The sequence below is a fragment of the Ammospiza nelsoni genome, chromosome 2, assembly GCF_027579445.1.
Source record: "Ammospiza nelsoni isolate bAmmNel1 chromosome 2, bAmmNel1.pri, whole genome shotgun sequence".
Lineage (NCBI taxonomy): Eukaryota > Metazoa > Chordata > Aves > Passeriformes > Passerellidae > Ammospiza > Ammospiza nelsoni.
Genome location: NC_080634.1, coordinates 47,151,119 through 47,166,102, shown reverse-complemented (window position 1 = coordinate 47,166,102; position 14,984 = coordinate 47,151,119). Strand labels below are relative to the sequence as shown.

General features: G+C 37.6%; 1 protein-coding gene across 7 annotated transcripts in view; it reads right to left on the bottom strand.

Annotated features, from left to right (window-relative positions):
• The window catches only part of ZMYM2 (zinc finger MYM-type containing 2), an 86,257-nt gene that overhangs the window by 50,898 nt on the left and 20,375 nt on the right, over positions 1-14,984 (bottom strand). For 4 of the 7 annotated variants that reach the window (XM_059493500.1, XM_059493503.1, XM_059493505.1 and 1 more), the window contains 4 exons: positions 14,062-14,924; positions 9,439-9,724; positions 6,496-6,661; positions 5,503-5,715 (listed from right to left, as the gene is read on the bottom strand). In XM_059493500.1, coding sequence (XP_059349483.1) covers positions 5,503-5,715; positions 6,496-6,661; positions 9,439-9,724; positions 14,062-14,914 — 1,518 coding nt within the window. In that variant the 5' untranslated portion in view covers positions 14,915-14,924. Of the gene's footprint in view, positions 1-5,502; positions 5,716-6,495; positions 6,662-9,438; positions 9,725-14,061; positions 14,925-14,984 lie in introns of those variants that run through there. The other 3 variants (XM_059493504.1, XM_059493506.1, XM_059493502.1) reach the window with 3 other exon arrangements.

Sequence of the window (14,984 nt, the reverse complement as noted above, 5' to 3'; positions counted from 1 at the left end):
TAACTGCCTAGGGTGTTTTTGTTCTATTGCTTGTAAGTGAATAGCTTAGGGGCACGGCATAGCCTTGTTATTCCTGAAGCATGTTCAGTAGTATGTCTTCATCTAATCAAGAAGTAACCAAATGCACTTTTATGCAGTAACGAAAGATTTTTTCACTAAATGAAAAGGCACTGCAAGCATCCTCTCCAACTAGAAAAACTCTCATTTGGCTAACATTCATTAAGCCTCACTTCAGTCCAGAGCTATCAAAAAGCCTATGAAGAAATAGCTAAAGCTGCTTTCCCACCCACCTTACCCTCCTCCCGCTCCTTTTTGGCAATGGATAAAGACCATCACTTTAAGAAGCCCCCAAAGCAAGCAAATTCCAGGTCACATTCTAAGAAGAATTTTAGTTACAGAAGCAAAGTAGACAAGGTAAATGAACATTTTTAACTAGGAAGGCATTAAATACTTTCTTGGTAGAATCAAGAGCACCATGGACTGATCAGGCAAGGACGCAAAATATTTTTAAAAGCAAACACAGACATTGCTCTAGCTTAGTTGGAAAGCTCAAGATTAAAAGGCATGGTTGTCTGCACAAGCTAAATTATAAATTTACAGAAACAGTCTTGTTTCTTAAAACAAGGCTGTCAAGCCTGTACCAAAATCCAGCAAACCAGGACACAAACATGGGAATTACTTTGGAAAGGAGGTTAACTAATTTTGTGGAGACAGAAAACACGCAATAGGAGCAGAAACAAAAATACTGAAGCAACCTGGGTATGTGCTGCCTGAGGTTAACACCTTTATGACAGCTGTACTTGAGGTCACTTCCAATTTACCACACACATCATTTTCAAATAAATCATTACAGTTATTTTATAAATCCTATACTTTCATTTTAACTATAGAAAATATCTGCTCAAAGAAATAAGGTACTTCAGTATCTGCACAATAATAGACCATTTTAGTGAGTTCCTGTTCAGATATAATTTCATTCTGTTCTAGTGTGATTTGTTTGGGTTTTTTTCCATTTTGTTTAGGGTCATTATTAAAGTTCCTCTTGATCCTCTACATGTGAAGAGTCTGAAACTCAATGCAACAGTCAGAGTGTACAATCTAGCAGTAGTTGTCATCCTCAGGTTTTAAAAAATTTAAATACTTCCAATGAGAGCTTTGTTTTCAAATTTATCTAGATTGTCACACCTTTTTTTTGAGAAATTATTTTATCATTGTTTTATCTTTTTTGACTTGCACTTAGCTGCCTTCACATATGGCTTTTGTAGCACAGAGAAATTAACTTGCTCTTGCATGAAACTACAGTGAGCATTAGTTATGCCAATTTATTATTTTAAAATAATTTTAGAAATTATTATTTGCATTTCATAACTTTTAAAAAGACACCCATGATCTGCAATTACTTTAAATTTTAGGAAAGAAAAAACAACAATGACCTCTCAGAAAATCAAGACTCATAATGCAATATTAAAGATTATGTATGTATCATTTTTAAACCAGGTTCTGAAACTGGTACATAGGAAGATAAGCGCATCCATCACCTTGGAAGGTGACTTAGGACATTTGAGAAAAATCCTACTCCATCCCAGGAATAACATTTTTTCTTACTGCCAGGAACAGCCTAAAGCAGAGGAAAGACACACTTTGCAGCAGATGGATTACCTGCAGTAATCCAATTACTTGTCATTCTGAAAGCCATTATAATTTTTATTGCCCACAAGTTTAATTTTTTCATTCCAAGAAAAGAAGAAAAAGAAGTCCATGATGAGTTATTGAAAAATTATGTATTCAAATCAGTGTAATATTTATTTTTTTAAATTGTGATTAAGTATATAGATAGGTACAAGTAATAAGGAGTTTTCATTTATTACTACTACAAATATATAGCAATATTGATAGGTGTATGACATTTACAATATAAACTGCTTAATACAAAGCTCATACCAGTAAGACCTATTTATTGTACAGCTGTTTGTAAGAAAACATTTGCTAGAACTTTTATGTGACACACAATAATACAACACAATGCTGAAATCAAATGACATTAACTTATTCTGTATTATTTCTTTCATGAAGTTTATTTCAGTATGTAATAATGACTCTCCCAAAATCTGTCCTCCAGCACTTCTCCTTTAAAGCAAGGTCTACTTAATTTCTAAGGAAACACTGTTATAACTGAATGAAACAACCCATAATTTACCAGTTGCAGCCCAGTGGGTTGTCAGTGACATTTTCCAGTCTTTTTTAAACTTTTCTTAAAAAAAAAACTCCTTAAACATACTTAGCAAAAAAAAAAACCTAAACAAACTTCAAACCTAAATATTATATCAACTAAATATTCTCAAGTATTTGTGTCCTGAGCAACTTCAGACACCTACAGCAAATACTAGAACTTCCACTTGTATAGTTTGACTTTCATATACTCATAGAACAACAGAATGGTCTAGGGGGGGTTGGAAGATCATCCAGTTCCAATCCCCTCTGCCACAGTCAGGGACACCTTCCACTGGACCAGGCTGCTCAGGGCCCCATTCCACCTGGCCTTGGATACTCCCAAGGATAGAACATCCAGTTTCCCTGGGCAACCTGTTCCAGTGCCTCACTATATTTACAGTAAAAAATTTTTTCCCTAATATCTAATCTAAACCTCCTCTCTTTAAATCTAAACCCATTTCCCCTTATGCCATCACTATGTGCTCTTGTAAATAGTCTTGTTCCATCATTCCTCTAAGTTCCCTTCAGTTACTGGAAGCTCACCATTAGGTCACCCTGAAGCCTTCTCTTTTCCAGACTGAACAACTCCAACTCCCTCAGTTCTTCCTCACAGGAGAGGCTCTCCCTCCCACCGATCATCCCAGTGTCCTTCTGTACTCCAGCAGGTCCCTGTCCTCCCTGTGCTGGTGCCCCAGAGCTGATGCAGCCCTGCAGTGGGCTCTGAGCAGAGCAGAGGGGCAGAATCCCCTCCCTGGCCCTGCTGCCCACCACTGGATGCAGCCCAGGACACGTTTGGCTCTCTGGGCTGTGGGAGCACACTGACAGCTCATGGCCAGCCTCTCATCCTCCAGCACCCCCAGGTCCTTCTCAGCAGGGCTGCTCTCCCTCTGTTCACCCCCAGCCTGTGTTGACGCTGGGGGATGTCCCAACCCAGGTGCAGCACCTTGTACTTGGTCTTTGTGCTTTATCTGGACTTCTGTGAAGCCTTTGGCTGAGATTCCCACGGACTCACTTCAAGCTTGTCCAGTCCCTCTGGATGGCATCCTGTCATTCAGGTGTGTCACTGCACCCTCAGCTCGGTGTCATTTGCAAACTTGCTGGAGATGCGCTTGGTGCCTTTGTCCACTCCTTAATGAAATAACACCTGTCCAAATATGGACCTCTGAGGGACACCACTTGTCACCAGCATTTAGCAGGACTCTGAATCATTGACCACTACCCTCTGGATGCAACCATCCAACCAATTCCTAGTCCACCTAACAGTCCACCTGTCAGTCCAGTTGAATCCATCACTCTCAAAGCTGGAGAAAAGAATATTGTGGGGAACCATGTCAAAGGCTTTACAAAAGTCCAGATAAACAATATCTGTAGTCCTTCCCTTATCCACTGGTGTAGTTACTTCATAACAGAAAGGCACCTGGCTGGTCATACGGGATTTTCCCATAAGAGCTTCTCTTAATAATACTCCAAACTCCTCACACTCCATGAATATTTGAAATCTACCAGTTAAGAATTACACTTAATCACCATTCCAAAAAAATCGCACACGAGCACTCAAATTAACGTTCTCACAGCCTATTATAGTTGTACAGTACCCCTTCTTTTGATAAAGGAATTAAGAACTTGCTTGCATAAAATCTGCTGTCAGAAGTGAACGAACCAAAACAACGAGTCTCAACTTTAAAGGTTCTCACAATAATGCACCAACTTGACACTACTTGTGAAGATCCTTGGTACCCCTACTTGGAACTACTCCTCCTCCCCAAATTAAACTAGAACATACAACCTGCTACCCATATTGTTCTCATTCTCAAATACATATCTAAACACACAATACAAGGATTTGTGAACAAATACAGTATATTCTGTCATTAAAATACAAACTTATCATTTAACCTCAAAATTCCATGGTCATTGCATAATTCCATGTGCAGTGTAAGTTATACTGGTTGTGGGGGAATGTTTCACGTTCAAAGTTAATCTCCTGCATTTTTGTTTCTTCAAGAGACAGTATTCAACGTTTCTTCAAGTCTTTCCATGGCTCCTGGGCATGCCTATGTTTTTAGTAGCTTGCAAACCTATCCTGTCTCTTTTGGTACAGCTGTGGCAAAAAAATAATGCTTATGTTATGTTTCCAATGAGGCTGTTTACACATTTCCAGCTTTGCTCTTCTCAATACAGCACATACATAGGAAAAGCCATCCCCAAAAGCACCAGAGCTCAGTGTTCAGTGAGAAAATACAAGCACACGTGATGCAACATTAATGAACTTTACAACACAGCACTGCAATGCCTCTTCTCTTGGACCACTGGTTTCTTAAAAATGGGAAGAGATGAAGAATGAGCCCTGAGCAATGTGCAGCACAGTGGCCACTCACATATTCAAGTGTGCATTTCAAAATCAGAAACATAAATTTTCTAGCAAAAGAGCCCTGTCAGAACACTTCCCCTGTAACCCCAAAGCAGAACATACCAATCAGAAGAACCCAAAAAATAACATCCCCAAAATCCCCATATTCTATTTCCTCTGCTGAAATATTTAATATTTCAGAGCTATCTTATTATACTATAAATACTGTGATTAACATTTAAACCTTCTAGCCAGCATTAGCAGCAGCTCAGAGCTAAGCTGGCTCTGCAAAATATAAGACATCAGCATCAGACTTCTTGATTTGGCATTATATTTAAACACAATTACTGCTATCTTAACAGTCTTAAAAATAAATGAAAAACAAACCAAATAAATAAAATGAAAGCATAAAATTTGACACATGGAAGGACGACAATAATTTTCTGAATCCTGTGCTGTACAATGGAGATGAGACATACTGCAAGTACACAGCCTAACTGTAACCAGTTAGAGTCTTCTCAGAGCAATGACCAATCTGTTATGCTCTGAATAATTTTTTAATGTTTCAATACTGCATCCAAGTGAGCTTTTATATTAAAAAAAACATAACTTAAGGACCAGTAAAGCCTGTGCAGTGTGCTTGCTATTAATATACTTCATATACCACCAACAGAAGAAACCTGAAATTATTAACAAAATTTAATTTCAATTGTACTTTCATTAAGAACAAATATGTATCACTATTACAGCACCATCAAAAAGATATAGTAGTACAAGGTCCACTGCAGATAGTTTCTTCTCACTGGCATCAATTTCATTTCCGTAAGTCTTTGTTATTTATGTCTTCTTAGGAGAAGTAAACCCATGCTATTAGTACCAGGATAAACTTAAGAACAATTAATGCTTATTTAACTTTAATTTATAGGTAAAGAAGTCATTACCTGCTTGTATTCACCAACGCAGTTCTGACAGCAGAATCTTTTCTGCTGACCATCAATAGTAAGGACATTGTTTCCAGCTCCTTTACTGGGCAAGTACTCCCCACAATGCTCACAGCAATTCATTATCAAACCATTTGCCATCCTGTATCTATTGAAGCAATGGTCACTGCACAGCTTATGAGTCATATTTTTAAAGCTAACTTCGTGACGAATCTAAAAAATAAAAACAAAAAAGTTTTCTATCACTAGACAAGCACAAAGTTGCCTGAAACTAAGAGACTGGCTAGAAGTCTTACATTTAAATAACCATCTCACTGCTTAAAACCTTGAAATGACCATGAAATACACAAACAGAAAGAGATGTTTCTGTTGTCTCCAACGTACTAGGAAAACACTCAGACTCATCTATGCTTTAGCCTAGAAGGAAAGACCAGAGGGATGGGTCTGGAAATTGCATATGAGAGCAGGCCAATTAATGCAAGTTTTATAAAATGGAAAAACCTGGCATATGAGGATTGGCCAGACATTATTCTGTGTAAAGCAGTAGCCTGAACTATGCTGAGCTCACTAATCAAGAAGGCATCAAGAATAAATACATATATTCATGAGAATTTAAAATTACACATATTCTACAGATGTCTAAAACCATCTGCATTACCTTTCAAAACATACAGAAAAAAAAATAGGTAATACAGTGGATCATTACATTTTCCCATCAGCAATTCTTTTATGTTAGAGATCTGGGTTATAATTACAAGATTCTATGCCTAACAGAACACATTATCAGCAAAAGGCAGTTCAAGTTTCTCAAACAAATATCAAGTTCTTGGAATACTTTCTTCCTTCAGCTGCTCTTTGTGAATATTAAACCTGTGTATTTTAGTATCTCAAAATCCTCAAGATTTTACATTTTCTTAATTTCAGTATTCATATTTCAGAATATAAGGTATTAATATGTCATTATTGAGAAAGACAAAAAACAGTCAACCAGACCTCAGTTAGTTTACCACATATCGTGCATCTTGATTTATTCAAGGCTCCTTTTGAGGGATTCTGCTTATCTTCATAGAAGGACAAACATGATGTACTGCAAAACTCCTGGAAAGACTCACTTGAATCTACTTGAGCAACAATAGTACCTTTCATTGTTGTTATATCTCTGAAATAAATAAATAAATAAATAAAAATAAAAGTGCTTATGTTTTTACTTCTATAAACAGGAACACTTCACATGTTGTAAGAGTCATTCTTCCTTTCAAGGTTTACATTTCAAAACAGTTTCTTTAGTGTACAGTTGCTAGCCACAAAATGAATACCAAGTTTGATGATATTTTTACAACTACTGTAACTAAGTTTATACTGTGTAAACCTCTATGTTTTTCTTTAGCTTTGAGTTATTTTTTCCCATTAAATTATTCCAGAACTAAGTAGTATCAATGCACCATTAGATGTAGTTATGGCAAACTCAGTGTTTTCCAAAAAACTAACACAGCAAATTTGAGCTAGCCATTTTACAATGGCTTTTCCTTTTACAAAAAAGCTGTATGTAAGTTTCATACAAAAAATTCAGATTTATAATAAAAAGCAGGAAATTTTGTTTGTAGGTATTTTCGGTATTAATCTCAGGACAGGATGAGAGGAAGAAAGTTGTTTTTTCATATTTTTAAACTTATAAACAACCAAAAAGCTCAGAACTCTAACACAAATGTGCCTAGAAGTTCTATCATTCAAAATTTACAAAAGTTAATTCCATCATTCCTTTAAAAAGTTCCAAAGCATCTGAGCAGTTCATGCAGCTCTCCATGGAATTCTGCCAATTTAACACCTTAAACCAGAAAACCAACCACCAATAAAAGTAATTTGAAATTGAACAAACTTTGTTCTAACCAGACAGACTTTCACTGTCCCAAGCTAATACACACCATATATTACAAGAAGTAAGGAGAGGAAATAAAAGCCTCCTCCTTTGCCTTCTAAGTAAAAAACCCACAAAAATCTAAAATCTATTATTGACATATAGGAAATGCTACTGGGTAGAAATATAAGAACAATTATCGTGCCCATCTGGATCACCAGTTGGAAAACACATGCCCCACACACTCATACCTATAAGTTTTAAAACCAAGATGAGTAAAAACTACTGGGAAAACAGGGAAAAGGTATGTTTCCCTAGATACTTCCTTGAAAATTCACTTGTACAGCCCTGATACCAACACTTGCAAGCTTGCCTTCTTCCATCAAGGGGAAGTCAGCAGAGTTTGGCTTACCCTTTGGAGAATAAAGATTTGTGTCAGGGAGTGCCATCATTCCTGTTCTGCAAAATAAAGGCAGAGCTTCTGCCCTGTGGAGCTTGCTATTTATGTATGAAAAGGGATTTATAATAAAAAGAAAAGGGATTTATAATAAAATACCTAAGAATTTTGACTTTTCCTCTTGGGTTATAAAGAGGAACAGTGCCACAGAGGAACAATTTAGTGCACATACTAAGACTAACATCACTTCAAAAACTGTCAAAGGTGACTTCAGAAAGATTTTCTTTAATCTCAAAAGCTAGAAATAAGGCACTTTCCTCATCATTCAAAAATAAAGCCCTTTCCATTAGGGCAGTTTTGTACATAGCCTCTTGCAATACACAGCTTAATTATCTCCAAAGTGGCAAAGGAGCATGGGTTTAGCTGTGATTTCAGACAGAGAAGATTTGTCTAATCTTCATCTTTACAGATCATGCAACTAGCAGAATATGGCAGTCACTAGATTATGTCTGAAAAAAAATATTAGTGTATAAACACATAACAAGCCAATAGAAAGAAGCATTATTTTTAACTAGCCCTGTAGAGGGAAGGGTTCAGAGAATTTGAGCTTTTAACATAGATTTTTTTTAAAAACCTAGAATATCTTACATTTTCTAGGCTTTCAGGGTACCACAGTATGAGTATGCAGGATATCAATGTTTTCTGTAGCTTATTTTTACTGAGTGCCAAGGAGAAAAAAAGACCAATAGCTTGCATCCCAATAGTAGCCATTAATCCAGCACACTGGACAGTAATGTAAAAGATTTTTTTACTAGTTTAAATCTGTGATTGAGCTCTCAGGAGCACACACTAGCAAAGGCAATCTTTATTGCAAGCCTTCTTTAGTTCAGCAAAAATTCATCCTTTAACCAGTGTCACTGCAGCATGTACCAGACTGAGAATATGAAAAAGTGCAAAAAGCTCATTAAACAGTACACTGAAAGTAAGAGTACAGCCAGTCTATACACTTAACACTACAACAACACAATTACAGAAGGCTTCTCTTTGGCAGTTTCAAGTCTGGCAAATTAGGAAAAACTGCAAGTCAAATCTACCCAGTAATTTAAAATAAGCCACTTCTAGCTATGCTTTTGACTCCCTCTACACCACCCACTTAAGGTATCTTCAGCTACAAAATTGCCAGTTGCCCCACTTACGGGGAAAACCTAAGGCTTTCACTATCCCCCTATGACCAAGAGTGGAAGAACTCCCAAGTTGCTTCCAGCTTCTTGCAAGTATGACTTTGTCATCCTTTTAAAGTCTCTTGATTTTACATCTTCATCTATCAAAATGAGTGCATTCTACACAACACATGGTCCACTTTTTTCAGAAAGGACCTCATATATGAAGTATATCTTGTCACAAAGTATGGCACAACTTGGACACCTTACCTTTAAAAAAAAAAAAATCATTTATTTTTAGTGTCTTGGCTTTCAATAAAATAATGTCCCATACTCTGAATTCAAAAGCTTGTATTATTTTGTTAGACACAGAGAATTCAACATTTCCAGACACTAAAGCAACACTATATAAAGCATTTACATAATCAGATTTTATATCATTAATGGAGGAATTCTCATGCACATGTAAGTATCTTAAAAGTACCGAATGTAGGTGCTAGAGTGAAACAAAATAAAAAACTCACTTTCTGCACATGACACAAAGTTTCTTTGGAGTGGGTTTGTGTGAAAATGAAGAGAGGCAGGTAGTGGAGCAGAAAAGGTGAGCTGATCCTTTCCGCTGATAGGCAGTCTGTCCCTTCTGTAAAGGCTTTTTGCAGTTCGCACACGTGACTTTAACCTGCTTAGAAGGCTGTTGCTGGGGAGAAGGCTGGAAAATTTGCTTAGGAAGGGATGCTACAGGTGACAAGGAATCCACACCTGGTTGCTTCTGATTCCTAGGAAAGGAAGCTGACTGGGATATCCAAGAATCTTCAAGACAAAAAACCCAAACATAAAAGTAAATCAACAGACACACATGCATGTACAGAATAGTATTCACAGATGTATCATCATAAAATCATTTTTCTGTGGGAATGACCACAGAAGACATTTTAATTTCAGGCTTAATGTAAAAAACCCTGTTTGATGGTACCACTCTCCATTTCTACAAAGCTTCAGAACATGAACAAATTTCAGGATGCTCCCATCCTACATCTAGTGACAGGTTTTGCACATTTCAATTCACTTGCACTGGGTCTGCAAGCTGGCAATCTTATCTTCACACAAAAAAACTGCAATTAAAAAAAAGAGACCCACAGACAACACAGAATTTCTAAACCAATGTTTGAGACAAACTCTGCAAATTTAGATCCAAAATTTTCATTAGTTATTTTGTTCTAAAGCTTTAACAAGCATAATGTGTCCAGCCTCCATGATACACCCTAGAACTGGCTCCTAGTCCAGCCTGCAGCCAGAGAACTATACTGTATAGCAGTGAACATCCAAAGTCATGAGAGAAACAACTTCCTCAGCAGAAATCAGTGAACCTAGAAAATAGTATTTTAAGTTCTGGCAGTACACAGATCCATGCCCCCATGTTTCAGACTCCACTAGTGTTTACTCTGTATTTTTTTGAAAATAAACTACCATGGAACAAAGTTATCTTTGCCCAATCTTTTGTAGCATAAGTAACTCCTATAACAAGAATGTAAGCAAGACATTTTTCTGAAAGAAATACATCTATGAAGATCATATGTTAAATTACATGCTCCGTATCTTGGTCTGCAGCAGAAGATACAGCTCTGGGGGGGAAAAGAAATCCCCCAACAAACTGCCATTCCTAGGCTTTTCTCTGGAATTTGAGCTTTCATTTAAAGTGATTATCATCAGAATTTAGAAATGTTTACCTTCTGAAGACTGAATTAAAACTGAAAAAAACAATTTTGCATGATAAAAACCATTTGCACAAATTTTCAATAGTGTGCCAGTTATACCAAACACTGTGCCAGCCCTTGGGACTTACCTAGCCTTGAATGTTTTACTGGAGTGATTGAGAGTATTTCTGGAGTGTTAATACAACTAATACCCAAACGTAAGACACATCATTTTAAATTCTATGACTTCAAATAATGTAAACATTAACCTACAGACTAAAGCAACTGCCCACACCTTAAGAGACATTATTTTGGTCCATAATTGTTTATTAAATAAAGGGAACCCTTTCCTCCTGTTCTCTGCATTTCTTTCTTTCCCCAAAGCATTCTATTAACAACATATTCTGATGCATAGCTTTAAAATCCATTTAGGGACAAAGTTCCAAGAACACTTGTTAGGACAAGAAACAACATACATTCCTTAGAAGGTAAAAGAGCATTTTCAGGTGTGACTTTTTTAGCTGTCAAGAATGTCCTACTACTCAGCCATTTAAGACAATCTAGAAATTTACCTGTTGTAGTGCTTGAGAGTAAACAGAAGAGCTGGAAGGAAAAGGTGAAGGGAAAAGGACACAAAACAAAACACATTTGTCTTAAAAGTGTTAAAGGTGTTTACCTTTGAAGGCATGAATATCCTTACTGACAAACTAAGACAAGCTACCAGAGCGCTTAGAATTAAAATTAAGTGCCCTCTTTAAACTTTTCTGTACTTCTACTACTTTAAATATACTATTATCCTGGCAGCACCTTAATACCTCAAAACATTCTTTTGTTTTAGATTTCAAGTGAAAGCACATTGCCTCTCTTACCAGGAATACACAGCATGTGCAATAGAGCTACAGTAGTGCTCAACTGCCAGTCATGAAAACTTGAGTTTGCCACTCATTCTAGTTTGAAACATTCAGCACGACTAATACCTAATTAAAGTAGGTAATAACATCTCTTTAAGGTTATTTCAATTATTCCTTATTTTCTTAAGGCCTCAGATAGCCTCCCTTGATATTTTGTTGCAATTTTCCTTCCATAAACATATAAGAAAAGCATCAGAAGACCTTGACTTTTTTTCTTTTACTTTTTCCATATTCCAGCTTCATAGATACCCATTTTATATTATGCCTTTTCTTCACATCTCACTTCTCAGCCATTCTACCTCCTTTGTTTAAAGTTCTCTATAAAGGATCTGAAAAATCCAATTTTCATGTCCTTGAACTGAGGTGTATCACACTTCCTTAGTTAATTCGAGGTGAGTTTTCATACCTCACTGCCTTATGTCTTCATCCTTCAAGCACCTACCTGCAATTCTGTAATGGCCAAGTTTATGTCACTATACAGTGCCATGTTCAACCACATGTTACTGCTATGGCTTTTCAGGTTGGTCTCCTTCCTTCTTACTCATTCCTGCTCTAAAGCGCTATAAAATTATCCTTTCCTGTCATTCGTACCAATTTATTACAGAGTCATCTGGCAAAAATTTTTTTTTTTTTTAAAGCTGAAAAGAATTCTTTCCCACATCTTGGGGCAGAGGTGGGAAAGAAGACAGTACTGCAGTTTTACACAGGTATACATATTTTGAAACACAATGAGCTACACACAGTTGGATTAACACCTGGTTCACATCAGGGCAATTGTAAACTGCATCTTCAATTTGTTAAGGTGTTGGCTCTTTCTCTGGAGCCTTTCTGAAGCACAAAAACTAGATTCCATTGAGAGAAACAAAAGCTCCACTCCAAAGCACATCTACATGGACTTCATCTACCTGGACCTCTCCCAAGACCTTAGATATGGTCCCCCCACAAGGTTCTTGCTGCTGAATTGGAGACATATCTCATGGATAAAGAATTAGCTGGATGGCTGCACCCCAAGAATTACAGTTCATGGCTCAATGTCCAAGTGGGAACCAGTAACAAGTGGTGTCCTCCAAAGGTCTGTACTGGGACTGATATTATTTAGGTTTTTTTTTCAACAACACAGACAGTGAGATTAAGCAGACTCTCAGCAGGTTTGCTGTGAACACCAAGCTGGGTGGTGCAATTGATAAGCCAGAAGGGACAGTATGCCATCCAGAGGGATCTGGACAGCCTGGATGAATGAGCCCATGGAAAACTCCAAGCCCAACAAGGCCAAGTGCAAGGTCAGCCAGGGCAATCTTCAATACCAATACAAACTGGGGGCTGAATGGATTGAGGGCAGCCCTGTGGAGGAGGACTGTGGGGGACCAGTAGATATAAAACTAGACATAAACCAGCAACCTGTGCTTACAGACCAAAAAGTCACTCATATCCTGTCTGTGGTGATTCTGTCCCTCTGCTCTGCTGAGAGCCCACCTGCAAAATACTGCATCTAGCTCTGAGGTCCCCTGTACAAGACAGAAATGGGCCTGTTAAAGCAAGCACAGAAGAGGGTTACAAGAAGTGACAGAATGCTTGAACACCTCTCCTGTGAAGAAAAGCAAAGAGTTGGGAGTTGCTCTGTCTGAAGAGAAGGCTGGGGAGACCATACTGCAGTCTTTCAACATATAAAGCGGGGTTACAGAAAAAGATGCACTGAGATTTGTTAACAAGAACTGGAGTAACAGGACAAGAGGCAGTACCTTTAAATTGAAAGAGAATACGTTTATATTGGTCATGAGACAGAACTGACAATTCTTTTACAATAAAGGTGGCAAGACACAGGAACAGGTTATCCAGAGAAGCTATGGATGCCCCATCTGTGAGTGCTCCAGGCCAGGTTGGATGGGGCTTTGAGCAACCTTTCCTTTGAGCAAGGAAAGATGTCCCTGCCACGGCAGGGTGGTTGGATGAGCTGATCTTTAAATGTCCATTCCAATCCAAACCATTCTATCATAGGCACGCCAATGCCTACTGGGGACATCAGACTCTAAATTAATGTGTAGGACACAAGTGTCTCTGTTATACACCTACTGCTTCATATACAGAAGAGGTACCTACTCAAGGAAAATAGATTAACACTGATCCAGAAGAAATCTTCCAAACCACATATAATCACAGATTCATTTAGGTTGAAGAAGATGCCCAAGATCATCAAATCCAACCATTAACCCAGCACTCCCACTAAACTGTGTCCCTGAGTGCCACATCTACACCCCTTTTAAGTATCTCCAGGGTTTGAAAACACTTTCTTGGGCAGCCTGTTCCATTACTTAATCCTTTTGGTGAAGGCATGTTTCCTAATGTATTATGCCACTGAGCATATTTTATTCTAGTCACAGATAAGGTAGTGACGGGCATGAAGAGAATCAAGATCTTTCATACATATTAAGCTAAAAGACTAAGCAGTGTCACTGCCAAAAACACTTAAATCAAAACTTCTATAATCATTTTATTTCACAACTTATTTTCAGCCTTTAAGGAAAAATTCAAAATTGCAACTTACCAGGATTATGATGAGTCACAGATTCTCCATTTTGAAATACATCTCCAGCCACGTTCATTCTACCAGGATTGAAAGGTCCTACACCAGTCTTGGTCTGTGAAGTCAAAGATGGGGTGTATGTTTGCAAATTAACACCAAAATTATCTGACTGCAGTCCGTTAGATACATCTCCCAAGCTGGCATTGTGCAGTGACGTTACATGTGTAATCATTAGGTTCATGTCACGCCCGTCACCATCATTTTCTAAATGACTGACACTGACAGATCTCATAGCACCTGTTTCTAATGTAGTGACATTAGCAATCTGAATTTCTGAGTCTGGTTCTGTGGTTATACCACTATTACCTATCCCTGAATTTACCTTACTTCTTGAAAAACTGGAAGGTGAGAATTCCATTTCGTTGGTTCTATTTTTACACTCTGGAAGTCTTCGTTCATTAAAACTGGAAGCATTCTTCTCTTGTCCTTGATTTGTTTCAATATCTTCTTCATCGTCAATAATAATAGTCTCACTTATACTCCCCTTTCGAGAACTTAAGTCTTTTGGAGAAGGAAGCATTTTGCAATCATTTCCTTTAAGTTCTTCATTTTTAGATGATGTAAATGCAGCGTTCCTTTGGTCTGCTACCAGTGACGTAGAATTTTGCGGAGGTTGTATAGGCTCGATAAAAACTACATCATCATCATCTTCTATAGGCGAGTTTTGGAATTTATTAGGTCTAGAAACTAAAGAACTTGGTGGCCCTCCAAATGTATTTCCTACATTTGCAAGACCTGCTGCCATGGTGGTATTCCCTAGCAGACTAGGAGTATTTTCAGACAAGTCTAATCCTCCCAGAGGACTCGTGTCCATTCCAGATCTGCTGTTTGAAGAAAAACATAAAGCAAGAAAAGAACACATCCAACTTCAGAGTAAGATACTA